The 27,116-nt window shown below is 36.4% G+C and overlaps 4 protein-coding genes across 5 annotated transcripts; all 4 read right to left on the reverse strand.

The window, feature by feature from the left end:
* Positions 1–3: 3 nt before the first annotated feature.
* Positions 4–2,844, reverse strand: LOC111781276 (nifU-like protein 2, chloroplastic). Its single transcript, XM_023661783.1, has 4 exons — positions 2,635–2,844; positions 2,451–2,550; positions 1,927–2,237; positions 4–497 (listed from the first exon to the last, which is right to left on the reverse strand). Exons 1-4 carry the CDS (start codon positions 2,743–2,745, stop codon positions 306–308), a joined length of 714 nt encoding a protein of 237 aa, XP_023517551.1. The 5' UTR covers positions 2,746–2,844; the 3' UTR covers positions 4–305.
* Positions 2,845–3,601: 757 nt separating this feature from the next.
* Positions 3,602–4,819, reverse strand: LOC111803892 (WEB family protein At3g51220). Its single transcript, XM_023688505.1, has 2 exons — positions 4,642–4,819; positions 3,602–4,471 (listed from the first exon to the last, which is right to left on the reverse strand). The coding sequence occupies exon 2, from the start codon at positions 4,354–4,356 to the stop codon at positions 3,736–3,738; it is 621 nt and encodes a 206-aa protein (XP_023544273.1). The 5' UTR covers positions 4,357–4,471; positions 4,642–4,819; the 3' UTR covers positions 3,602–3,735.
* Positions 4,820–5,418: 599 nt separating this feature from the next.
* Positions 5,419–18,217, reverse strand: LOC111803901 (embryogenesis-associated protein EMB8-like). Its single transcript, XM_023688516.1, has 14 exons — positions 17,831–18,217; positions 17,616–17,705; positions 17,000–17,061; positions 14,622–14,722; positions 13,796–13,885; positions 12,859–12,981; positions 11,513–11,590; positions 10,159–10,244; positions 9,986–10,034; positions 9,395–9,451; positions 8,401–8,531; positions 7,870–7,953; positions 7,392–7,461; positions 5,419–6,052 (listed from the first exon to the last, which is right to left on the reverse strand). Exons 1-14 carry the CDS (start codon positions 18,097–18,099, stop codon positions 5,618–5,620), a joined length of 1,725 nt encoding a protein of 574 aa, XP_023544284.1. The 5' UTR covers positions 18,100–18,217; the 3' UTR covers positions 5,419–5,617.
* Positions 18,218–19,375: 1,158 nt separating this feature from the next.
* On the reverse strand, positions 19,376–26,911 carry LOC111800113 (ion channel DMI1). Of its 2 annotated transcripts, XM_023683700.1 has the most exons (12): positions 25,866–26,905; positions 24,719–24,787; positions 24,009–24,635; positions 23,567–23,749; positions 23,428–23,487; positions 23,143–23,346; positions 22,332–22,580; positions 21,472–21,570; positions 21,149–21,343; positions 20,936–21,028; positions 20,497–20,769; positions 19,376–20,362 (listed from the first exon to the last, which is right to left on the reverse strand). In XM_023683700.1, exons 1-12 carry the CDS (start codon positions 26,427–26,429, stop codon positions 20,147–20,149), a joined length of 2,832 nt encoding a protein of 943 aa, XP_023539468.1. In that variant the 5' UTR covers positions 26,430–26,905; the 3' UTR covers positions 19,376–20,146. The 2 variants fall into 2 exon arrangements, with proteins under 2 accessions (XP_023539468.1, XP_023539474.1); XM_023683706.1 differs by lacking the exon at positions 19,376–20,362 and having other exon boundaries at positions 20,658–20,769; positions 20,936–21,012; positions 25,866–26,911.
* Positions 26,912–27,116: the final 205 nt, after the last annotated feature.

Here is a 27,116-nt window from a genome sequence, read left to right on the forward strand (position 1 = left end):
AACTATTCACAATTTAAGGATTATATACATATAAACACAAGCTAGTCCACTCGTTGTAATCCATATTGTAAAGAAATGAGATTTACAATTTTTTCAGATTATTTGTGCCCTTATGAAAGCAAATTGTACGGAATAATCTAAAAATTTGTTCATGAGGCTACATTTTACATAAATGCAGCGCCAATAACACAATCAGGAGGATACCTCGAGGCAACCATGATACACAAATTCTACGAGTTTCTATTCTTATGTGACGAATTGAATAATGAAGAACTATCCACATCTCCTCGTATTCTGTAGATTCATTATGACAAAAGTTGAACTGCGGCTATGGATGGTATCTTCTCTCGCAATTTTTGTGTAACAGCCACACGCACTGTCATGACCCCAGCTGCTGGCCCTGTGATCCGAACTTTAACTATTGGCTCCTCGATACCCACGAGTTCGAGAGATCCTCCCGCTGCCCCGACAAGATAAGGTCTTATCTCTTCGAGTACCTAAGAAAGGGGCACAAAGAAAACTCGTCTTCTGAACTCACTGGAAAAAATAAGCAATAATAACATTGAATCATAATTGTACAAACAAGAGTGAGTTTCTGTTTCCAATATTTCATAAGGTTGAAAGAGGCATTGGAATCTCCATCAAGATTGAATAGATAATAATAACGATGGAACTACAACCAACTTGGATGCAAGGATGAGACGGGTTAGAAAACCTACCACATGATAAGTCAGAATGAAAAAAGAAAATAGAGCAGTACTTATATGGGGAATAATAAGTATTTCGAAAACAACCTACTAGTACGATTCGATTATACAGCCCCTTGGTTTTCATATCATGACAGGCAATTTTAAACGTCTTAATGTTGCATTACTATCAGGTTCATTGTCTACAAATGCTGCAAGCTTAATCAAGCTGGTCGCAGCTTTGGAACATTACCAAGTCGGATGAAAAAAATCAGACTCACGGACCTTGGATGCACTTAATTGATATTTCTATGAAGAACGAAATGAAGATGTAATCATGCCACACGCTTTCTTGGCAGTCCTTATCCGAATAAGGATGATTTCGAAATCCCATTCGTTTCTTCAGTCACAGATAAATGGGAAATGGAAGACTGAAATGCCAAAAACTACGGAGAGAGAGGCACGATCTACTAAAAGGGTTCTTGTCAAAAAATGAAGCCAATCTGAAGTTATTGTCGAAGTTGAATAAAAAGAATGCTAGCTTAATCCTACCCTTAATATCTCAATAATCACATATATCAAAGAATGCTAGCCTAGTCCTACCCATAATTTCTCAATAATCACATACATCAAAGAATGCTAGCTTAATCCTACCCTTAATTTCTCAATAATCACATACATCAAAGAATGCTAGCTTAATCCTACCCTTAATTTCTCAATAATCACATACATCAAAGAATGCTAGCTTAATCCTACCCTTAATTTCTCAATAATCACATACATCAAAGAATGCTAGCTTAATCCTACCCTTAATTTCTCAATAATCACATACATCAAAGAATGCTAGCTTAATCCTACCCTTAATTTCTCAATAATCACATACATCAAAGAATGCTAGCTTAATCCTACCCTTAATTTCTCAATAATCACATACATCAAAGAATGCTAGCTTAATCCTACCCTTAATTTCTCAATAATCACATACATCAAAGAATGCTAGCTTAATCCTACCCTTAATTTCTCAATAATCATATATATCAAAGAACCTGTGTGAGCTATACCATTGTGCTTCTTCCTCCCAAAAAATGTTCAAATACCTTGAAGGGTCCATTATAAGTCGTCTCTAGGTTAGAGATTACAAGTGGGTTGGTGTAAGGCAAAAATACGATTCAGAAACCAATTTAAGTTGCATCTAAATCATAGAATGAATACGCGTGATAGAGAGTGAACATTGATTTACCTTCTCTATATTGTCCTCGTTGAGCTCCAATCCAGTTTCCTCATCTGCTATTGGTTCCACAGCAACTATTTCAGGGATCTTCTCCATCAAACGCCGTTCAATTCCCATCTTCATAGTCGTAACAGAACTCGGACATGAGCCACATGCTCCTTGTAGCTTCAACCGTACAACATTTCCGTCTATTTCATGTAATGCCACATTACCACCATCCGCAATAAGATATGGTCGAACCTCATCCAGCACACTTTCAACATTTTCTGCAGTCAGCGGCAATTCCAGTGCCGAATTGGAAGTTGCGACGGCTCTAATAACTGTAAACAGAAAATTTTGAATCATACGACAAAGATTGGCAGTCTCAGGAGAAAGAGGATTGGGGAGGGGCTTCGTTCTAACATCTACAATAACCAATCGCATATCTACCCTAAGAGCGAGCAATTTATCAGACAAAAACATCCGATAGAATCAACAACCAGAACTTAATGCGAATCCAACACAATTCAATAGAAGGAACGCAGAAATAGTACCTGGCGTGCGTGAGTTAATTCGAAGGGAACGACATGATCTCTGGCAAAGAGGAGTGCGCTGTCTTGAAGGCGAAACATGGCGGACGAAGAAGGAGGAGATCTACAAGATATTCCAGATCTGAACTTGTCAATTTGGTTAGGAGGAACAGAAAACGAAGGAGAAAAAGAGGGAAAGGAAAGGGACCTCGAAGGCGCGAGAAGAAGAAGAAGAAGAAGAAGAAGAAGAAGAAGGAGGAGATTGAAGGGTTTGCGGGGCTCTGTGGTAAGGGGAGGAATTCAACACCATGGGATGCATATTGAATTCAATCGCTGTTCCTCCTTCGTCTTCGTCCGACAAAGGATATGAGATTCGATGGAGCGATTCAGAAACTTAGAAGCCCCCAGCTGCCTCCTTCACCACTAAAACTTCTTTAATTATTATTAAATTTAATTAATAAAAAAAATTCCTGTAAATTTTATAATTCACTATTAAAAAAAAATAATATATTTTTTAATTTTTTAATTTTTTAACAAAATATTGAACTTTTAATAGTTTTTTTGTTTTTTTTTTAATATATTTAATCTTTAAAATTTTATTAATATCCTTTAAAAAAATTTAAAAAGTATACCGTAAAAAATACCCATAAAATTTTAATATTAGCATTAACACCTTTAAATTTTTTATAAATTTTTTTTTAAGAAATTCAATATATGAACAAAAAAATTACATACATGAATTGGTACTAATGATTTGATATTTTAAATTTTTTTAAAAAAATTTAAATATATTTTTGAAAATTTTAAAAACTTTAAATATATTAATGAAATTTTTGAAAGCTCGGATATTTTTTAGACAAAATATTAACGATTTCTATTCGAAGTATATTTTCAAACTTTTTTTTCGAACGTTTAAGAATATTTTTTTTAAACATTAATTAATTTAGTCTTATTATTATTATTATGCTTGATTTTTAATAAATCTCCCAACGGTCAAATTTTTTTTTTCTGAGGGTAAATAATTCTTTTGTTTGGCTTTATAATACAAATAATTTAGATTTTTTATATTATAAATAGCTTTCTCCTTGCATTTTTTTTTTCTTCAAATTTTTAAATCTAATTTCATTCAATCTTTCATTAAATAAAAGAAAAAAACATTTCATACGACAAAAAAGTGAAATTATACTAGAATGTTCGGAGAAAAAGTGAAATTACACTAGAATGTTCAGAGAAAGACGATCAAACAATTCCCACCCGACGGGAAGGAAGAACGCAAGACGGGAAGGAAGAACGCAAATCAAAGGGTTGTTTAATTGAAGGATTTGAATGAAGAACTGAGACTCCCTTTTCTCCTTAATCTCATCAACAAATCTCCAACCAGTGGAATTATTGGCTTTTTCTTTACCTTTTTCTTCTCCTTTTTCCCTCCAAATCTCAATATCTGAGTCAATGCCTCTGTTCTCTTCATTTCTTCTTCTATCCTTCCACTCTCACATCCCATTGTGATTCTTCTCGTCGCCACAGCTTTCGCTGCCGCCGCCGCCTCCGCCTCCGCCTCAGCCAACTTCGACATGTTCTTATGCAGCTCTGCATTCAGTGAAGCCAATGCCACTTCTGTATCTTCTTCCCTTTCCTTCAACAACCTCAACTCTTCCTTAGTCTCCTCCAACTCTGCCTCAAGTTTCTTCAGTGTATCCAACACTTCATGTTCTTTCTCTTCCTTTAGTGTAGTTGTAGAGCTTAGCAAAGAATCCCATGTGCCTGTTTCAGCCAATGGGGCATTGGCACATGGCTTTGGCGACGACGAGTAAGCTTCTCCGACTAGAAGACGTTCGCCGAACACTGCAACGGCTTCTTTGACGGAGCGGAAGGGGCGGGAGGTGTCAACAATGGAGGCAGAGCTTTGATTAGGCATTTCAGGGTCTTCCATGGGACGTGTGGGGAGAGGGTGCGGGAGGATATGGTGTATTTGATGATTGGTTAGGTGGGAGAATTGAGCTCTTTGCTTTAGCTTTAAAAGTAAAGAGAGAGAGAGGGGGGGATGGCTGTTGTTTCAAGGTTAAGACAAAAAAAAACACATCACCATCATGTTGTGTGGGGAAGATGGTGGTCGAAAATGACCAGCCAACGGATAGAGAGGTGGAGGTTATAACATAATATAAAGCTAAACATGCATTATTCTCAGCACATAATCAAACATGGGTCAGTGACATACCTCTCTCCATGGCTGCAACGGATTTAGCAGTTCATTAAGCAGCTGCTTTTGGTTGTAGTTGAATCTCCAAATATTTGATTTTCTGGTACAGCAGGTCCAATGTCCACTGTAGCTTAAATGTATACTCTTTCTTGCCTTCTACATCAAGTAATGGCTCCATCTTTATATGGAAACTCCAACTACAAATTTCAAGTGAAATTAAGACAACCACATTGAGAGAGTTTAAGAGATCTCATATCGGTTGGAGAGGTGAAGAAAGCATTCTTTATAAGAGTTTAGAAACATCTCTCTAGCAGATACGTTTTAAAGGGGGAAACCTAAAAAGGAGTCTAAAAAAGACAATATGTGCTAGCGGTGGGTGGGCGGGCTTAGGCTGTTACAAATGGTATCAGAGCCAAACACTGGGTGATGTGTCAGCGAGGAGGCTGAACCTCAAAGGGGGTGGACATGAGGTGGTGTGCTAGCAAGGACGCTAGGCCCCGAAAGGGGAGGTCCCATATTGATTGAAGAAGGAAATGAGTGTCGATGAGGACACTGGACACTAGGCCCCAAAGGGGGTGGATTATGAGATCCCACATCAGTTGGGAGGAGAACGAAACATTATTTATAAAAGTAGAAACCTCTCCCTAGACACTGCGCCCCAAAGAGGACAATATCTACTAGCGGTGGGCTTAACCCGTTATAAAGTTTCTCTTGCTATGACATCAAAACTCGCTAAAGCAAAACTATAATGCAGAATGAACCAAGCTTCTGTGAAAAGAAAATGGCAGAAACAACAAAAAGGAGTAGCCAGAGATCAACTTTATTTCTTTAATAACAGTACAGTACATGAAAAGTAGGACAAACAATAAGTTACATTACTAGTTTCAAATATTACCGAATAAACAACAGTAAATGTAATTCTACCCTTTTACCCATTTTATTTTCAATTGAATGGCAACTTAATATTAAGAATACTTGCTGACAACAACAAATTCTATCTTTTACGTGAACCTCCAGGCATGAGATATTTATATTTCTTAAAGAGTAATGAGAGAGCTGGGCGCACCATTGGCCATGTTGTGATAATGGCAATGTAAGCGAGCAGCCAGAATGATCTCCCACTCCGGCGTGCAAGACAATCTGTGCATTTCCTTGCAGGAGTTGTGGCCTGTGTTGGGTTTGGATCCTTTTCTTCATTGCGCTCTGGTTGGTCATTCTTCTTCCTAACATGGTCAGCCTCTTCTTTGTCCAAAATGACTTCGGCGCTCGTACTAACGTTGGCCGTTTCCTGGTTCGATAAGTCTTGCATAGTATCATCTGTTTGCTCATCACCTACAGCAGTCACCATTCCATCTTCCAAAATGCTCACGTAAGGACCTTGATCGATGGAAAAGCTCGGAGTAGGAGCAGGAGCTGTTGTCTTTCGCATCTGCAAGAAGGTATAAGTTGTATGAGTCTAGATTACATAGAAATAGAAGCCTTCTCACACATTAATAGGTAAAAAAAATCCAATGGCTTGTTGACGGAGGGATGGGAGAGCCAAAAAATTTCAAATATGAAAGGGATTGCAACCAAGAGAGAGCTCCTACTTCTAAGACAACAGGGAAATGTTCAAAGATGATCCTTTCTTCTGGAGAGTATCAAAAGTGGATGAATCTAGCATTCCACTTGTTTGAGGTGAAAAATACACCAACAAGATAAAAAAAAAAAAAGGGAGATTCTGATATGTTTGACCAAATATAACATCCATTTTAAACAGGAATATCATCAAGAGAGAGATCTCGGATGACCTTGCTGAAAAGACCGATAACGAGCGTAGCCAAACAAACTTGATGGTGGAACGATCAATTGAAGAGCTCCGGTTCTTGGAGGAAAACAATATCAAAGCTGGTATCAAGTAAAGAATTTTTAATCTTCTGCCTTGCACCAGAGCTGAAAATGCTCCAACTTAGAAGCTTCATGGACAAGGAAGGTTGTCATATTGATGAAATAAGGTTTTCAAACTCTGTTTTTCCAGCCAACATGCTTTTTGGTGCTTTTCTTGGTCAGCTTTCATTTGGTAATTGGCATTATACATAAGCCAAAGTTATTTGAAATGAATGCCAAGCCACCAATACATTTCACTTATGTCAGGAACCAGGCTTAGCAGTATGGATCATATCAGTAGAGATATATAGGCAGAATGAGGTAAGTTGTCAATGACAAGTGAAAGCTAGGGGAAGTGGGAGGGTTCTAAACTTCTCACAAGTTTGGCAATCTATAGCGATTATGTAACAGCTCAAGCCCACCACCAGTAGATATTGTCCGTTTTGGCGCGTTACGTATCACCGTCAGCCTCATGATTTTTAAAACACGTCTGTTAGGAAGAGGTTTCCACACCTTTATAAGGAATGTTTCGTTCTCCTCTCTAACCGATGTGGGATCCCACAATCCACCCCCCCTTGGGGGCCTAGCGTCCTCACTGGCACACCGCTCGGTGTCTGGCTCTTATACCATTTGTAACAGCCCAAGTCCACCACTAGTAGATATTGTCCACTTTGACCTATTACGTATCGCCGTCAGTCTCACAGTTTTTAAAACGCGTCTGTTAGGAAGAGGTTTCCACACCCTTATAAGAAATGATTCGTTCTCCTCTTCAACCGATGTGTAATAGAACACTAGTTAAGAGTTATTAGATTAGATAATCTTTCATTCATGATTCATGAATTCTCTTTCAATGTACCTGAGCACTAAATGCTATAAATTTAATTATGGTCATGTTACTGCACCTGCTTTATTACACCAATGTACGAGCTGGAATGTAGGACGCCAAGGAATTCATCGACAGCCCTTGCCCACCTACAGGACATGATTTGACATGACGAATCACAATTAGATGACCTTAATTCCGAGTTTGCTAATGAATGTTAAGCTGCAAGATAAGATCTAATTAGACTTCCAAGTAATCAGCCAATCATTTTATATTTTATTTTGTTTACATTTTATGGATAATGACCCCCAATGAAAGCATACGGTAGATCAAGACTTCAAAATCCACCAGAAGAACCGGTATCATATTAAATCCTTTACTGGTACCAGCTATTTTATCACACATTCAGAATTCATGCACACATCTATGACAACGGAAAAATGTCACATAAATTAACCTGGTTCTCTCTTTACTACTACAATCATTATAATTTTGAGAATTGCACAAAAATTCCTTTTTCCCAGTACAATTTACAAATGGGAGGATATGTATATTACCACAAGCTGTTGGCAGTTATCCCTTCATAGAAACCTAGATGTCCTCCATGCGGAGTCGTTGCTAGAACGACATTCCTATTTGCCCTGTAAAAAGTTAATCAACCAAAGATAGGATTAGGCAAGTCATATCACTGAACTGTTTAGAGGATTAGAAACATTTTCTTTCATTTAGAAGAAAAGTTCGGTAAAAATGTGGAATAACCATACATTAAAAAATATTATGGTGCATTCTCACGAATGATTTATTTTTAGAAGAAAATGAAAATGTTATTCCTTTCAAAATCACGGATTTGTGAATAGTAATTACAAATATTTTCTTTTCTGAATGACTTATAAAATAACTCACAATTTTTAAAAACAGTAATTAAAACAAAAATAGGAAACTGTTTTCAAAAGTTCTGATTATATTGGAAAGTACTGTGCCTATTATTTCAGAATATAGCAGAACAGCTTATAACTATTGAGCACAACTTTTTTAAAAAGTTCTAAAACAAAAAAAGCAAGTGCTTACAAGCATGAAATAAGTCCTACCTACACTCGTCCCATGGAATGGCTTCTTTTGTGCAAACCGGATCATCCAAAGCACTAATACATAGAAGTGGCACTGCTACATTTCCCACATAGGCAGAACTAGTGGCGTGCCTGTAATATGCATCCACGGTCTGGGAAATAACAGAAACATGTTTTAGCATTTACGAAGTACGAAAACATAATAAAGGCTTTTTGGGTTTACATTAAAAAAGTGAGGAGAGAGAACTGTATGGAAAGATACTTTCGTTCATAGGTTTTCATTTATTCTTCCATATATTAATTTCAAATTATAACACGCATGGATCAAATTATACCTAAACGACGATTATAATGAATCGTTAATTTGAAAAACACACTGAATATTTACTACTTCCTGTTTTTTGTGCCTTCAAAGCTGTTTTTGAAAAATTATCGGTAAATCTGTGCACTTTTCCTTTTTCTTACATGAATTGTTATTTGAAATTAGGAAAAAATCAATTTATATTCCAAACTTCGATGTTGTATCAAATAAAACCCCAAATTAATAATTGTATCAATTTAAGAAAATCTTCTATTAGTGATTTATAATTATTTCCACTTGATTCTATTTATAATCAATTCAAAATTACTTAAATAAAATTGTTTCACCCAAAATCCTACTAGAATAGCAAGAAAAATGATCACATAATTCTTCCTAGATAAGTGAAGAAAAATAGAAGACGAGACGTTGAAAAACCCCTCATAATAATAAAATCTATTATCCATTTGAAACCAATATTCTTTTATGATATTACCTTAATCTATACATTTAGAAGAGGCTTATGTACCTGTGAAAATTATGCATCTAACAGTTTTAAAATGAAATCTTACTGGATGGTCTAAATTGATTTACTTATAAAATAGTATAAATTGAATTTTTTCGAGTTCAACATCACTTGGTCGAGAGAATATGCATAAATTAGTTGAATTATGCTCAAATTATCCAATCAAAATAAGTATTGAGAGTGTGTTTTACCTCAAAATTTCCAAGGATGCGTGTGGCATGGTTGTCAAAATCACGAATTGAACGTGACTGCCATGAAGCAAGAATAAAATATTAATATATATAATATGGATTATGGTTAGACAAAAAAAAAAAATCTTATGTGATACGATTGTAAAGGTCTGTCTTAATTTCCATTTAAAATCACCAAAGAAGTGAGGAGTCCTGAATTTGAATGTCACAAGCCTTACTTGCAGGAGCTTAAAATACTAATGCATTCAATGGATGTGGTAAATAATTTAGACCTACAGATATGAGCCGCATGTATCAAACTTTATAATAATTTTTTGTCAGAAGAAATTAAATGTAACTTATAATCTCGTATTACTCACATAAGGCAGACCAATAAGTTGTTTTGTTGATATTGAATATTTTAAAAGATCAAAGAAGAATAGACAGAAATCTTGGCTGTGCATAAATTCCAGACCAATTTGAAGTGATGAGCTAATGTTGAGACATCAACGGGGTGTCCATCAGAAGATAATCATGTCAGAGCTTGCAAAGTTTAAGATGCATGACTTTAAATATTTTCATGCTAAAGTACGATGTAGCAGAGCCAAGGACCTTTTTAATGGATTCCCACTCCGTAAGTTGAGATAAGTTGGATCTATGCCTGCAGGGAAATATAATTTGGTCATCACATAAGAAACTCGAAAGTTGGAAAGATATTAATGTTATCTTATTCGTAATGGGTACGAGAAAAATCATATTAAGGTAAAAAAAATGTTTATACGTACAATAACGCAAAACTTTGTAAGCCATTAGCCAAAGCTTTATTATAAACACTCTGAACAAGCCTGCGATTAATAAACCTGTCACATATCTACAGAAGGGAACGGCATGGGAGTTATGTTAGACGATTAAAAAGAGAATAGAAGATTGGTTTTTATAACTACATTGACAATGTGACGAGCTTCACACACACATCGAGTCCTGAGAGAAAGGAGTGAAACTTTGATTGTATTGAGAAACAACAATTATGGCTATAAAATAAACTGAACGATTCTAATATTTCATCTGTTTCAAATGTATAGAAGGAAAAGTAGAAAGTAAATTGATATCAGCCCATCAGGTTTCCAGACTGTAATGATCTCACTTTTGCTACAAACCTGAGAACTTTCACACGAATTCTTCTTAGAAAGAGACGCATGTCAGTTAAAGAAAAGAGGCGTAATTGGCATATCCATTAAACGATCTTGAGATCAATTCAATGGCCTCTTTACACATGCTATATGAATGAGCATCACAATGAAGGGAAAAGAACATGCACCTAATTTGAAGTTCCTATGGTAAGAAAGTAAACTATTTAAGACAATAAGGGCTTTCAGGAAACTAAGAGATAAAAAAATGAAAGCCCAGAAAATGGACCGGCAAAATAAATAAGATAGTTCTACTTGTCAGGTCTCGTATCGGTTGGGGAGGAGAACTAAACATTTTTTATAAGGGTGTGGAAACCACTCCCTAGCAGACACATTTTAAAAACCTTGAGGGGAGAAAGCCCAAAGAGGACAATATCTGCTAGCGATGGGCTTGGGCCGTTACAAATGGTATCAGAGCCAAACATCGGGCGATGTGTCAGCGAGGAGGCTGAGCCCCGAAGGAGGATGGACACGAGGCAATGTGCCAGCGAGGAGGCTAAGCCTCGAAGGGAGGTGGACACAAGGCAGTGTGCCAGCAAGGACGCTGGCCCCGGAGAAGGTGGATTGGGGGGTCCCACATCGATTGGAGAAAGAAATGAGTGTTAGCGAGGCTGGGACCCGAAAGGGGGTGGATTGTGAGGTCCCACATCGGTTGGGGAGGAGAATGAAGCATTCTTTATAAGTCTTTATAAGGGTGTGGAAACCTCTCCCTCGCAGACGCGTTTTAAAAACCTTGAGGGGGGGCCGAAAGGGAAAGCCCAAAGAGGATAATTATTTGCTAGCGGTGGGCTTGAGCCGTTACACTACTATAACACCAAAATAACTAGATTGCCTTAAGAATATTGGGAAAAAGAAATGACCCTTGACGCAAGCTGTAAGTTGAAAAATCTTCACACCGTAAAGAAATATAATGCATCAATTAGATTATGCAGAAAACAGTTAGCATACTAACCAATAGATCCCACGGCGAGCAAATAGCTGCAGCACCGGAAATAGGGACATTGGCACCATCCTCTCCAAGGTATTTTACCTGAAGGAAGCAGTACATGTTGACAAAGGAAAAAAAAAAAAATTATGCATAAGATTAATTTTACCAACTTCTCCAAGCTAATCTGGTGTGTGCATCGTCTATTAAGCAATCATGTAGAATATATATTTCAAGGTTACCAAAACTGTAAGCAGCACCTTTAGGCCCATATGGTAAAGTTCTCATTTCGCATTCATGTTTCTTACTGTTGAGTCCTCGTTTTTAAGAAATAAAACCTAACTAAATTTAGTGACTATTTGTTGTTTCTAGTTTTCTTTTCTTTTTGTTATTGAAAAATATAAATGTTATTGGTAACCATTTCTTATTCCCTCAAAATTTTAATTAAAACAAATTAAAATTTTACATGAAAGTTAAATATTTCTTAAAATAGTAATTCAAATTTTTTTATGTTATATCTACTTTCAAGGAAAAACTACACTTTGATCTATACGTTCTGGTTTAGGCTGCAGTACTAGCGTTTTCAAATTCTACAATCTTATGAGGCTTGCATTTGAACATTCTTGGTATCTCCGTTAGTTTTTACTAATGGAAGTTTACGTTGCACCTATATAGTTTTTTTAATTAAAAAATGTACATAAAAAGATGTATAATATAAATATATATAGTTTAATCATTAAAAAATAGAGAAATTAATTTTTAAGAAAAAAAAATTGATGTCACATCAACTTTCTCCGAAAGTAATTAAAGAACAAACTGATGGAAGGACCAAAAATTCTACCGTCAGCAAGCTTCAACAGTGAAATTGTTGAGTTTGAAAACTCAAGAACCCAAATGCAACCTAAGCAAAACTTTAGAACCGAAGTGTAATTTTACCTACATTTAAATGTATATTATGCATTTTATAAGTCTAAAATGATAAAATAATGCTTTTATATATTTTTAAAAGAGCCTAAAATGAAAAGAACAAGAAACTAGATTTTGTTATTTCCATGGAAACATTTCTTAAAAAATAAACAAGAAATAGGAACAATGTCCAAACACTTGAGTTTCACAAACATGGTAAACAAGAAATAGTAGACAGTCACCAAATAAAGATTTCTAGAGTCCGCAATAACTTTTTTCCCATTGATCCCAAAACCATTTTCCAGTTTTATAAAATATTATAACCTTCATAAGCTTAGCAATACAGAAGAATTTAGGAGCAAATTTGAGCCTATCCTACTTTTCTACGCCCGTTGGCTTCATGATAAAATCTAATTCAGTCAAGAAAACATGAATTCATAAAGTGTTTAATAGGTAAATACTTATACCAGAACGTTTGCGCCAATACTAGTTCCAACAACAAACAGAGGAGCTTCTGGATGTTGACTATGAATATGGCCAACCACTCTCCTTATATCCTCTGTCCATGCAGCACTATAGACACGTTCGGACTGACCATACCAAGGAGAACCAAGATTTCAGAAAAATAAGATGAATCACATATATATAAAATTCCATAATAAAAATATAAAACATATATCATCCGGAAAATTGTGCATCCACACAAGTTTTTCGAAGTGTTTTTTATTTATTTACTTTAAATAAATAATTTTGATAATCTGAAATCATGAAGAAACTACACTAAACACACTTTTAAATTATTAATTTTTTCATAGATACTTCTAGAAAAAATTATTTACTTGCACAACATTTTTTCACAAGTTATTTCAAACACGCTATTAAATGTGCAATAAGGGTGACAAAATCCCAAAGACAACAAAGAGGATGGATTACCGACAAAAGCCACATAATGGAAATTTTTATTTGACATTGATATAAAGGCAAAAAACCTCTCCGAGGGGCTTATCACCCACCCAACAATCCTCCCAGAAGTAAACACTCAAACCATCTCCAACATAACATTTGAAAAATTGGGAAAAGGAAAGCAAGCCAGAGGCAGTAGCTTCCAAGAGGTGATTACCATTTAAACCCAACCCTTTCTTACCCAAGACCTTATCCAAGAAATTTCAATCCACATGTACTAAATCTGTTAAAACTAATCAATAAAAAGATATAATGAGCAATTTGCGAACTACACAGGTATTCAAAATCCTTTTTAAAACACAAATCACAGAGGTATAATTTGCAATTATCTCTTGAATAGGTAATTTGAAACTGAGAGGAAGGTATGTTCTAGCATTTGGCAAAATGTCCAGCGTCTCCATTTTAAGGTTAAAGCCATTCCTACAGTTAAACTTAACTTACAGTTAGTGATATGCCGCCAAGACCACGATGATTGCTCACAACGACATTCCATCCACGTTTGGATATCCTGAATGCCAAATGCTTGATGTACTGTAAAAAGTGCAAACCTTCTTGAGCCCCACAAAACAACCATTAAAGAGTATATAAAAGCACTGGCCAAATGCTAAAGGTGAAAATGTTTTATGATAGACACCCTGTTATGCACTTACATCTGATTTCATCATTTATTTTCTTACTCCAAATTCGAGTTCTTATGATAGATGTAACAAGAAAAACGAAAAAGAAATTATATTGCATCATTATCATAGTTTCAATAATTCCTTTCATGTTCTCCCAAATAAAAAATTCTACATCAAGACATCTAACAATTAGAATAGATGATTTTGTTTCAATTTGGCATCACCATACTCCTGTATTCCTGTAATTTTATCTGTTTAATGCAAGGTTTTTCACGAGGAAGAATGTGTGACTCTTGGTCATCGATGCGTTATATCAAACATTTCAGGATTTTATTGAAATTCCTTCTATATATAACTACTTCCAGTAGGTATGCACATGACATTTCAAACGGATAAGGCTAATAGTTATTTTGATATCCTTTCATATTTCATATTGGAGTACATGCTATCTGTCACGACTATAATTGGCATGAACTGTAGAAAATAACCATCAACGTGAATAGTACTATGGCATCTCAAATAAAAGCCCTACCCTGCGCAAACACGTACATCCGAGGAAAAAGAAGAAGAAAAAGAAAATCGTTTGGAAATTTAGGAAATAATTAAATAAAATTAACATACAAGTTGGAAAATGAAATATAACTTACAGCTGCAGATGAATCACTGGTTAATCCGGGAATAACTATAACAGTTGGTGTTTTCTCATTGTCAGGAGTGTTAACATTCACGCCAAAGCCAGCATATTTAACTGCACAAGTGGGTAAAATTAGGGAAGTATCCAATAACACATATCACTTGATTACTGAAAATTCTTGACAGCTTTTAGCATCCGATATGTGAAATTCAGAATGGATTAAGTGGACTTAAACAAAGAAAAAAAAAACATATTTGGGCAAAGAGATCAGTGGCTTCTTGATCCTGCAGATAACAAATATTTAGTCCAGACTCTTGAAGTTTATGCCCTAGGCTTAAGACGGTAATGTACAAATTCTAAGCCTTCAACTTTACTCCTTTGGTTTGCAAGAGATTTATACTTCTAAAAATGAAATTTAGCCATTTGTCTCATGCGATCGAAAGAAAAATAACATTAACTGACTGCCTATTATTAATGAAAGAATAAAGATAGAAACCCACTAATCGAAAATAGAACATAATTTGTGAGTCATCTCATTACTATTTCTTTTACGTAAGGTTTAAAAGAACGCAAAAGACCAGTGAAAATGATAATGTAGCTGATAATTTTGAAACAGGCCCATAAACATTGAATAAAAATGTGGGTTTAAGTTTGAAAGTTATTGGAACTAACATTTCAAGTTTGCAATGTTTAGCACTGAAAGCATGAGCTGGTATCCGAATAGTATAAAGTTTGTCGTTGTTTTATTAATCTTTGACCAATGCCTACTCTTTGAAGATATTTCTATAATATTTTAAGGGTCAAGTTTAATAAGTTGTGATGAGAAACCTAGAAGTAAAATCATTCCTACCCAGGGCATTAGACAGAGGGATCCACTTTCTCCTTTCCTTTTTATTTTGGACTCTGATTGTCTTAGCTGGTAGTAATAGCATTGCGACTCATCCTATTGTAACTAGCTGATGATACTGCTCTAGGAAATCTTTTTGAGACTACCAAGATATGGAGTTAGCTTCAGATATGATTAAAAATTTTAGCAAGATTTTGGGGGGTACGCATCAGCATGGCCGAAATGGATTGGGACACTGAAATTTGGTTGTAGATCAGGTACATGGCCGTCTACTTATCTTGGTGTTTTTTGGGTGGAAATGCAAAACTCTTCCTTATGGCAGCCTCTTATTGAGAATATTCAGCATGATTCCGTAGTTGGAAATATGCCTTTATTTAAGGCAGAAGACATATCCATATTCAAGCTATTCTTTCAAGTATGCCTACTTATGACCTCTGGTTGCTTAAATTACCAACTAAGGTCGTCAAAACTCTGGATAAACTTATTGAAGTTTTTCTTTGGAAAGGTTCCAACTGGGAGAAAACTCGACTTCCTCAACTCTAGGGAGGTTTGGGTATTGGCGATTTCCAGTTTCAAAATATGACTATTTTAGCTAAGTGGACTTGAAGATTTTTGCACGAATATGGTGCCCTTTGGCGAAATACTATTGCTGGTAAATATTATCAATAAGTGGATAATTAATGACCTACAGATATTTAGAGAGCATCTTAAACTTCTTTTTGCATTTTATTTGTTCGACCATTGAACTTGTGACTAACCTTGTTCAACGATGTCTCAAGAATGGGGCTTATACATCTATTGGGCATGATTCCTATCTGAATAGTGGGGTTATTGCTAGAACCCCTCCAAGGCTTTTCAGTTGTCTTGTAGCCCCAATATCACAGTTGCACAGGCTTAGGTTAGCTATTGTACCTTGGCTTCTCCATTTTGGGAACCAGTGCTATAAGATTTTGGTTGGTCTATGGTTTTGCTAAACAACATTTCTGGTATTCTAGCTAGTTTTTGTGGGTCATCCCTTTCATGGTGCGGAAAAGACTTTCTGGTTGGCTATAAACTGGGTGTTCTTCTGGGGTGAAAGGGATACAAGAATTTTCAAGAACGTTTTCTCTACTTATGATAGCTTTTTGGAGCTGTTTTATTTCATACTTTGTATTGGTTTAAACATTTACATCCATTTAGGGATTATAGTCTATCTTCTTTGATTTCCAATTGGAGATCTTTTATGAAATTCACCTTTTGGTGTTGTAAGCTCCTATTTATTTCATTCATCAATGGAGGTTGATTCACTTCTCAAAAAGTAAGTTGCGACTTGTGAGTTCTAGGAAAATTAGAATCATAACAATAAATAAAATGGATCCTTCCGAATTAAGAAAATGACGGGTATCAATTGTCACGACAAGAAAATCTGTTTTTTCATCATTCAACGCACTTTTAGGAATCTGTTCATGGACGAATATCAATACACGATGCATTACTGAGATCAGAGACAAACAAATAGAGAAAGTAAGAACATTCTTAACTGATGAGCGAAAAATGAAACTTACCATCAGAACTCCTTAGCCAATCCAAAGCAATTGTTCCACCATCAGGTACACGAAATAACTGTCTGGAGTAAAATCATAGGTCTAATTTTATAAAAATGTAGGAGAAGTGTTCAACAGAAAAAGAAAATTAATTCGCAGACGTAATGGTGGTTCCGGTTATGCCAGAATGAATAGTGTGAGAACAAGCCAAGATAATCCGATAAGATTATTAGGCGCTTATGAACAAGATTTTATTTATAGTATTGGCAAAACAGAAAATTCGATACTTTCGTTTCCTTTTCCCCATTGAGGACTCTTTTCCATTTACATTCAATCTGCTAGAAAATCAGCACACATGTTAAAAGAAAATAGTGTTCATCTCGTTATCTTGATGTCATTCATAGTCACGTTTTAAGCAGTTGAACGTTAGCTGTCCCGGAAAGTGATTATGACAAATAGGTACAGTATAATCCTTGAAATCACCCTATGGCTAAGGCCTTGACCAATATCTTTTCTGTTTCTTTTTGCTTTCTTTCACCCTTCCTTTATTCATATTCTTCAACTTTTTCTTTTTGTTAAAGCCGAAGAGCATCCAAAATAAATGCGAACAGAGATGAAACGAGGAGTGAAAGCAGACCTTTTATAGGAGACAGGAGGAGAACTCCCAAAAATGCTGAGGAAAATAGTCTGCAAATGAGGACTGCAAAGCCATGGAGTTGGGGAGTACCTGCTCCAAAGCAAATCAATAGCATTAAGTAAAGGAGTTAAGAGGGAAGGATCCAGAGAAGAGGAGCAAGCAATCGTAATGACGAAGGAAGAGAAACCTAAAATGCAAAGAATAACAAGAAAAACCTGCCATGAAGAATCCGGCACTTGGAAACAACGGATTGATAGAAGTCGGGGTCAGATGCAGTGATGCAAACGCGGTCGCCTCGGAAGGCGCGGATGAAGTCGTGAAGAAAATGAATCTCGAAGAAATTGTAGAGGAAGACGAGGAAGATGAGGAGGAGCGCAGCGAGAAGGTGAGAGAGGGGAATGAGAGAGAGAGCTGTGAAGAGAAGTTGATAGGGCGAAAGTGGATTGGAGGTGTCGGTGCCGGAGCCGGAGCCGGAGGAATCCATGAGAGGCGGAGGCCTGGAAAATCAATAGACCAGAGATTCATGTTTGCTCCCTTAGCTGTGTAATATAAAGAAAGTGAGGGCGGAGGCGGACAAAAGAATTGGTCGAAATGTTCCCAGCCGTGGCTGCGTGTGCGTGGTGGATGCTGCACGCAAATGGGAGCTTCCCAATCAAATTTAGTTCGCCATTTGGATGCAATTAATAAATTAATAAAAATACTCTTAAACTTTTTACTTTTTTTTTTATATTAAAAATATTTTTAAATTTTTAAAATTTTAAAATTTTCTAGAAAACTTTTAATAAAATCTAAAAAAAAAAAAAAAATTACTTCCTTTCAAAATTATTCTTAAACTATTTTTATTTTAAGTATAATTTTTTAAAAATACTCATTAAATTAATTTTAAAAGTAGCATTATAATTTTTTCCACCTTCATAAAAAAAGATACAATTTTTTTTTTTTCGACGAAAACCATCTATCAACCTTTTATAAATTATCTACCAACGTTTTAATGTTCCTCTAGAAAGTTCATTAATTGTGGTAAAGATATTTGTATTTTTTCTTAAACAAGTTTATTAATAAATTTTTCTTTTATAATTTAAGGAAATTTTTTAAATAAAATATTGACGGTTCATAGTATTTTTTAATTTTTTTTAGTACAATGGATATATTCGAGATTTTTTTTGAAAAGATAATGGTGTTATTGGAACTTTTGAAAGTTTATGAATACTTTTTTTTAGACGGATTGCAAAAGTTTATGAATATTTTTATTAAATTAGCCTATAAATTATTAGATAGAGAATCTGAAAAAGATAATGGCAAAATATAAATATATCAATAATTGCATTTAATTTAATTTAAAGATCTAATCTTTTAATAAATAAGTAGGTCTTTTAATGAGATGAGTTTATGTTTTGATTAACAATTTAATTAGTAAATATAAACAAATATAACTCGTCAATGTATATCAAATCTTGATTTTTGCAAATTATTCCCACGAACCACACAAAGGATGCTTTGATCTAACTCATATGCTCCCTAAAAAAAGTTTATGGAGGTCACACGACATAAAATTGCTCCAAAATAAGCACCTTTAACTCCAAAGTTTTTACAATTGAGCCACCATAACAACTCTCCATTCTTTTTAAATCTTTTTTTAACAATTATATCCTTAAGATCAACATCTATCCCGTGTAGTTCATATGAGAGTTTTCCGCTAGAGTTATGGATACAAATCGACACAACAACATATCTATAAAAATAGAAATATGGCATCACGTCCACAAAACCATAATCTACTTGGTTAATGCATCAACTTTTATCCATTATCCATATTTTTCACATAAAAATTCAAGCATTTTTGTACATAAAGTAACATATTGCTATACATTTCGCTTCCATCCCTGTGAGTAGCATCATAATGTTAAGATCAGAGCAGCAACAAGTTTGAATGAACTAGAGAGTGAGGTAGAAGAGTACTCCAAAACAGCAAAGGAAAGTAAGTGGGGGTGGACTGTGTGGAGGCAGAGGAGACCACAAGCGCATATTTCCAATTATACCTCAGCTGCTTTGTTTTTTTGTACTGAATTATGCACATTATGGATACACAGCCATCCCTCAGAATCTCTGCCTTCCATTTCAACCCATCACCCATCATTAACCCCACAAAAACAAAAAATAAAGGAAGAAAAAAGAACTCAGCCTGCTTTATTATCAACATGTAATGTAACAATGCGTATAGTTAGCCTCTTAAGTTCTTATGTACACTAACTAACTAATACACATACCTTCCTCTTGGCTTCTCCCCCCATCAAGATTATCTTCAAAATCCCTTCCTTCCACCAATCAAGCAGAGGAGCTAAAGATTCCGGCACCTAGCTTACTTATGAATCATAGCTTCACAAATCATGTCTGTCTTGTCTTGATGAGTTAAGAGATATAATCCCCAGCCGCCTGTCCCTATCATTGTGGATGGGCGTATCCAGGGATTTGCAAAATAGTACAAAACTGTACCTGCCACCCTTTGTTGTTGTCTTGTGTCCCTACCTTCTTCAACCTGATGATATCACAACGAAAACATCATCAAGAGACCATTTCCGCTGCTGGGATTTTTGTGGTGGATTGATTATGGCGTTCTCCGAAGTTCCAATCCTATAGCCTATCACTATTTCTCGTCTCTGTCGCCCCCTAATCATTATGTCGTAAAAACAGAGCTCTTCCTGGTCAACTAGATAAAATTCCGCCGGTCGAATACACATTTCATTGCCCTGCAATCACACATACATCTTCATTCATAATCACCAAAAAAGAAGAGAAAAGAATCTATCTTTGAAATCTAGTAAGCCAGCAGAATATTTCACTGAAGTTCCAGGATGCTCATTAAGTTAGATAAAACAAATACCTCTTCTGCAAATAGTTCCTCAAGGACACGATTAATCTGCTGGTCTTCCGCCACCATAGCAAGTGCCATACTTACCAATTCATTGGACAACACATAATCACTGATTCTAGAAACTGATACCAGATTTCTGGTCCTTGAATCCAGGATTTCACTAATTATTATTGATCTGTCTGAGGCTTGCTGCATTTCTCGAATCCACGAGTGGTGAGAAAACCCAGCAAGCCGCAAGGATGTTGAAGTTAGCTTTACATCTTTGTTCGGAAGCCTCTTCGACTGCAATATGACATGGTTGGAAGCCTATTACCTTATGTATCCCAGCAATTCCAACATATAGTTCCAATTCAACTTAACAGAAACCAACTCATATACCAAGACTATTTATTTTGGTATTTCATTGTGTGCTTCAGGAAAAAATTTTTGGAACGGTGATAATACGTACCTGTATGTCTCGAATAAGGAGAAGAGTGGCAAGAGAACGTGAATCCGAATGCACAACAGAGTCCTCCAAGGATTCATCTGCGAGAATTAGTATCTGTTTCATATAGTGTTAGAATCATTCGTTAAAGTTGAAGAATCTTCTAGCTTTGAAGTGGTCGTAATTAGATCAGAGATTTCAAGATAAACTGTGAATGAAAATGGTAACAGAACTTACAGAATCAAATGTTTCAAGTGGAAGTGATTCTAAATGTCTTCTAATGACAGCATTTCCCTGGCGATGGACAAGTTTGATATTTACTAGACTAGAAATATCAAGTCCACCATCAATAAGCTTTTTCTCTCTCTCTGTTTCAGGAACTTCATTAAACATCCACAGCTCTGAACCAGGAGCGAGGATTGCCTCTAGAACCTGAGATGGGATAAACATATTTCATACGATAAGACTTCAGTAAGTAATTATTCTATCATAGACTCACAGTTGAACACACCTATTCTTCAGGATACCAAATCAGAGATGGAAGTTTATAAGCAATATACCATAATCATATCATCTATATCACGGCGCCAACCACAAAACAATATCTTTTCAGGATATTTTGGAGGGTCGATAATCTTTTGAAAGAATGCTCTGCGCACCTGAGGAGTAAGGGCCAAAAATTTGAGCGTGAAACATAAGAGGACAATCGTGCTGCAAATTATTCAACTAGTTAAGATGGAGACATTAATTTATATTTCTTTTATGTTCAAGCTGGGGCAGTATCATGTCTTTTCTAATTCTAGTGTGCTCAGTAACAAGTTCAGATATTCAAGTTAAATGATTTATTTGTCTAACTGAGCATAGCTTGGCAATTAAGACATTTTACTTCTTCTAAGAGGTTGTAGGTTTGAATTCCTACCCCACCCATACATGATATAATATTCTAAAATTTTTTTAAAAAAAAAGTCATCACTCAAAGTAAGCAATTACCGGACAAGGACCTTCTCAACTATGAGAATAAAAATATGGACTTCCAAAGACCACCAAATGTTTAAATTACAAGAAGTAGAGATTGCATATTTCCAACTTGCAATGAGAGTAATTCAACCATTTCTTGTTGAATAATTACGTATGACGCTTAATATCATAATTCCATTTTAAGCATCTCTTGTTTACCTAGAATAAGAAGCAATGAACTAGTGATTTTTCGGAGTCGAGTTAAAGAGAGGTGGTGGTACTACTCTCCAAAAGGATTAGTAGCCATCCACGTTAATGCTTCTATGGATTTTGGAGGATGAATACCAGAAACGGGAAAGTCGAACAATAAATGTAAGCTCTATAATTATCTAGGCGGCATACTATCTTATTGACGGTAAAAAAAAGGGGCTGTACAGCATTAATGACTTGAAGTTAGAATAACCTCAGGAATTGGCCCGGGAGCATAGGTGTCATCATCCTCAGCTATAACAAGGACTTCATCCCCCTCCTTTAAAATGTAGTTATCATCTGGATTTAAGATTATCTTTCCATGATCTGCGGCAACCTTAACTCCACAAGGAATAGCATCAGGAAATGAAATAAGTACATCTCCAAATCGTTGTTCATCTAACTGAGGCCATCTTTGGATGTAGAATTCTGAATTCTCAAACCCTAAGATATCTTCCCATATCTGGCCAAGTAAAGAAACATTGAATATAAGCACACTATTAATTTAATTAAGGCACATAGAAGTTGAAAGGGCGTGAATCAACAACAAAATAATTAAATACGAGCAGGGAGCAGAGACAGTAAAATAATAAAACGTAGGAATATAAGTGAGTTTGGCTACTAGGGGTTTATTTGTATTATTTGGAGTTTATTAGGGGAGTAGTGGTTATGAATATAAGTGAGTTCGAGGGTTGGAGAGAGGTAGGAAAATATTAGGTGAGGTAAGAGAGAGAGAGAGAGAGAGAGAGTCATCTCACAAGGCTACGATCCTTTGTATTTCCTTTTGTCAACAGTAAACAAACAAGCCTTTATTTCCTCATGTTCCACTTTGATTGGTAAGGATGATCTAATTAGTGTTGGGGTGGGGCGTTTGAGGATGCAGATCAGCAGACAACTCAGATAAAAAACGAACAACTTGAAACACGAAGCTATGATACTTAGACAAGGTCAAAGTCCAACATTTTCTAATGGTGGATTGGCTAAATAAGACACCAAAGATCATATTTTAAAAAGTCTATCTTAACCTGTGCAAGTCCCGGTTGCAGAGCACATTGTATCATTAAGCGTCCAATAACATCATGAGCAACAACTGTTTCAATAACTTCACCTCCAACAAGCTTTACCAGAGGTTCATTGTCGAGGTCGCTCATCTCAACAACTACATGGCCCCTCAAACCTTCCTTCACTCCAGTGAGGCTGAGCACAACCCTCAAAGCACGCGCATCACTCTGGAAAGAGGGGTACCGGTGATTTATCTACTGATTTACAAAAGATGAAACAAGCATCATACAACATTAATTATATAAAACCTGATCTGCATTCTCATCCGTTGCCAAAACAATGATAGCACGTGCCTTAGACACAGAGACCTGTGAAGTTATAATGAATACCATATGAATTCCTCTTAAGGTTTATAAAAGAAATCTGAAGCTGCAGAGCTGAATTTACCTTCTTCAAGTCGGCAAGTATAAGAGGACTGCCACTCCTACAAATGACAGAGGTCCCCATGAAATCAAATTCTAGCTTTGCTATATCCATCTCCATTTCCTCTTTGTCTCTTTCAGCAAGAACAACAACTACCCCTCCACCAACGCTCTTATTTGCAATTGCTAATTGCTTCAAAAGTGAACCCTAAAACAAGATAACCGCTCCATGATTTCTCGATATTCTATGAGTATGTGTACATTCATTGTCTCACCAATACGTCTTAAATAAATCAAAATCTATATGATGATCTGACACTCCAAATGAGAATAAAAATAAATTGCTTGTATCTAATTGTTAGAAAAAACATGCACGGAATAGAGAACAAAAAACAAAATGAAAAAAATCTTAAATCAATGTCTACTAGTGACACAGCTACTGACTTCTTGATACACAAGTAGCTTACCAATTTATCACTCCATCCAAGAATGAGAATGTGGTTTCTTTCAATGACTTCACTCTTTCCTTTCCGCAGTGAGTCAACTTTCTCTGAAATAGCGTCAGAAACAAGCCCAAGCATCATTGCAAAAATCAGCATACCCCCTGCGCTTATAGACACAGAAACAATTCTGGGCCCAATGCCAACCCTGTCAGCATGATTTCCCGAGTCGGCCACAAATGTCCATGAAAGCCAGAGAGCTTCAGCAAAGTTACCATCACTAACAGCATATAATGCCAATCCTCCAAATCCAATAAGAAATACAGTGGCAAAAAGAAGTGCAAGCAGCTTTGCATAAGGATAGATGGAGAAACACACATCGACCACATATGCAATTCTCTTGTTCAAAGGAACCACGTCTTTGCTATTTTGAGTTCTTTCTGAAAAGTTCTTAATCTGGGGAAGGTAATCAAGATACTTGTACAATATGAACGGCATAACAAGTGTGCACACTACAGTATACAGAGCTACAGATCGACTGTCAGCATTAAAAAAATTAAATATCGAATTGTTATCTCCTGGTACTGACATTACCCAGGTTGCACTGATAACGTTTTCATCACTACAGAGTTGATGAAGGCGAGATTTCTCTCCCTGCAAGAATGTATAATGAATTAAAAAAACTGGATACATATACTGAAACGGAAAATAAAACATTAATCGAGTCTGAAATATACCTCAAGTTTCGTAACTTTCTTTTGCAGATAAACTGCATAGAATCCCATGAACACACAAGCGATAATGAGCTGCAAAAAGGTATTCGTTCATGATATCAATCATTTTGAAACTAAGCTGCTGAAGCTCCATGAAAATCAAAATCAATCATTTCAGAGAAACAAAAGGTAAATTTTCACAGGTATTATAGCTCTGATACCTCTTTCAAGAAAGAGAACTGATTTATTTGCTTCCATATCAAATATACATGAAAACAACAATAAGAATAACTTCTGAATAAGATCTGATGCAATACAATAATGAGATTCACTTTTACAAGATACGCATAAAGAGAATTATAGCCATTAACTTATAAGGTAGCCGTAGACTTAAAGTGGGATTACTGTCTTTCCATTCTGATATCTTTCTTGCTTGAGGATGTCTACTTTAATGTGCACAATTTCTCCCCTTTCTAAAACAATTTTGTTAGAGAATCTGAAATAGCTACTTTTCTGCAGTTTTCAAGTGCCACAGCACTGTTGTATGGTTTTTTACCTTAAGACGACACTCTGCTTGATCTATGAAGAAGGTATACACATCCAAGGAAGGTTTGTTATTGGACTAAAAAGTTACATACCTATTACTTCTAAGTGAAAGTATATACTCATATATTGATCTGTACACGCTTACTCATAAATACTAAAATAAATACAGATAATAGCCATAATCGCAAGAAATGCATGCATTCTACTCATTTCCAAAGCCAAATGGCAATTTCTGATATATATATTGAACAGTGGGTGGTGGAAGAACAGTTCTTGGCATTCTGTCATCCTGCTTTCTGCAATCGAATTATTTATAAGCAGTACTGGCGCGGAGATTTTTCTTTGCCTAGGTCAGTTAATCTTTAAATTTGTAACGATTACTTCATAAATGATGAAAAACTTATTTGGAATGATGAAAAACTTATTTTGTAATTGTGAATTGCGAACGAAATTGTTTGACGTTGTGGTGGCAATGATGATACGAGTTTTTTTTTTTTTTTTTTTTTTTTTTTTTTTTTTTNGACATGCAATTCGGTTTGCTCCGGTTTCGAGAAAGCTGAATCGAGGTAAAAGCAAGCTAAAAGGAGATAAAATCAAAACACAAGAAGAAAATAGATTGACTGACCATGTAGTGCATTAAGGAATGCGTAGGTTTCAAAAATCTCCTCATACTGGATTGAGAAGCCGAATCAGGTCTGCCAATCAGCTTCGGCTTCTCTTGCTTCTTTGATTCTTGCACCTTCGACGGAGATGCTTTTGGGGGCGACTGTTCCGCCACCGCACCCTGCACCCGATTCGAACCAAGGCGACGATTGAAGGAGGAGGCGGTGGACAGGTCCTGGTTGGCGTGCTTGGTGGCCTTGAACGTGAGTCTGGGCTTGGAAGCATAGGGACCAAGGCAGGAAGGGAAAATATAATCCCTATTGAAGAACTGGGCGCCGTCAGTGACAGGGGCGGCATCATTGTCGATGGAGAGGCGAAGATCAGTAGGTTGACGGAAAGAAGAAGCAGAGAGCGGAGCAGTTGAAACACGGCGGACGGCGGGGAAGAGTGGGCCGGGGAAGTGAGGAGTCTGGGAAGCATCGACGGCGATGGTCTTCGATCGCTTCAGAAGCGGTGGCGAATCGGGTTTGATAGGGCTCGCATTCGGGCGCACTGTAACAGTGGAATCATCACTGTCGCCTGCCATTAACACAGAGTGAGAGAAAAATGGAGATTTGATTTGGGGGCAAAAGCAGCGGAATCTGGGTGTCCCGGCTTCCCTCCGCTTAAGGAATTTTGGTGGGTGGTCGGGTCAATCAGGGCCGTCCAGGATGACCCACATCTGACGTGTAAAGACATCATCAGATCTGGTTGAGGGCTTCACCTGCCATCTTCATCTTCCGTCAACTCCTCGATTTTCACTGGAAGAGTGAAATAAGATTTGCTGTGGACGGCGGCTCAAAGTAATTGAATTCTATGTGCGTTGGCCGTTACTGACCGGAGTTCTGAAGCTGCGGCGTAAGATAACCGCCGGCGGCGGTGAGAGGGAAAAAAAGGTACGCCGTATGATTCAATCTCTCTCTCTCACTCTCTGCCTTTTCGTTAGTTCGTTTTTTTCTGTTGTGTTTCAGGTTTTGCTGATTTCTTTCTGTGATTCTGATACTTTTCCCGAGAGATTCCGTTATGGATCTTGCACTGTTTCATCTACCGATACTAATCTTCTACTTTTTGAAATTTTTAGTTTAGAATAGGTTGTGAATTGAGGCAAGCAAAGCGGCGACCCTCCAGAGGCGCCCATCCGACTACTCAAGGTCAATATAGAAGAATGTCATGATGCGACTGAGGAGAACAGTGCATCATCTAACACACCATATAACGTGTGCATTGAAGAAGA

Source organism: Cucurbita pepo, chromosome LG01 (genome assembly GCF_002806865.2).
Source record: "Cucurbita pepo subsp. pepo cultivar mu-cu-16 chromosome LG01, ASM280686v2, whole genome shotgun sequence".
Taxonomy (NCBI): domain Eukaryota; kingdom Viridiplantae; phylum Streptophyta; class Magnoliopsida; order Cucurbitales; family Cucurbitaceae; genus Cucurbita; species Cucurbita pepo.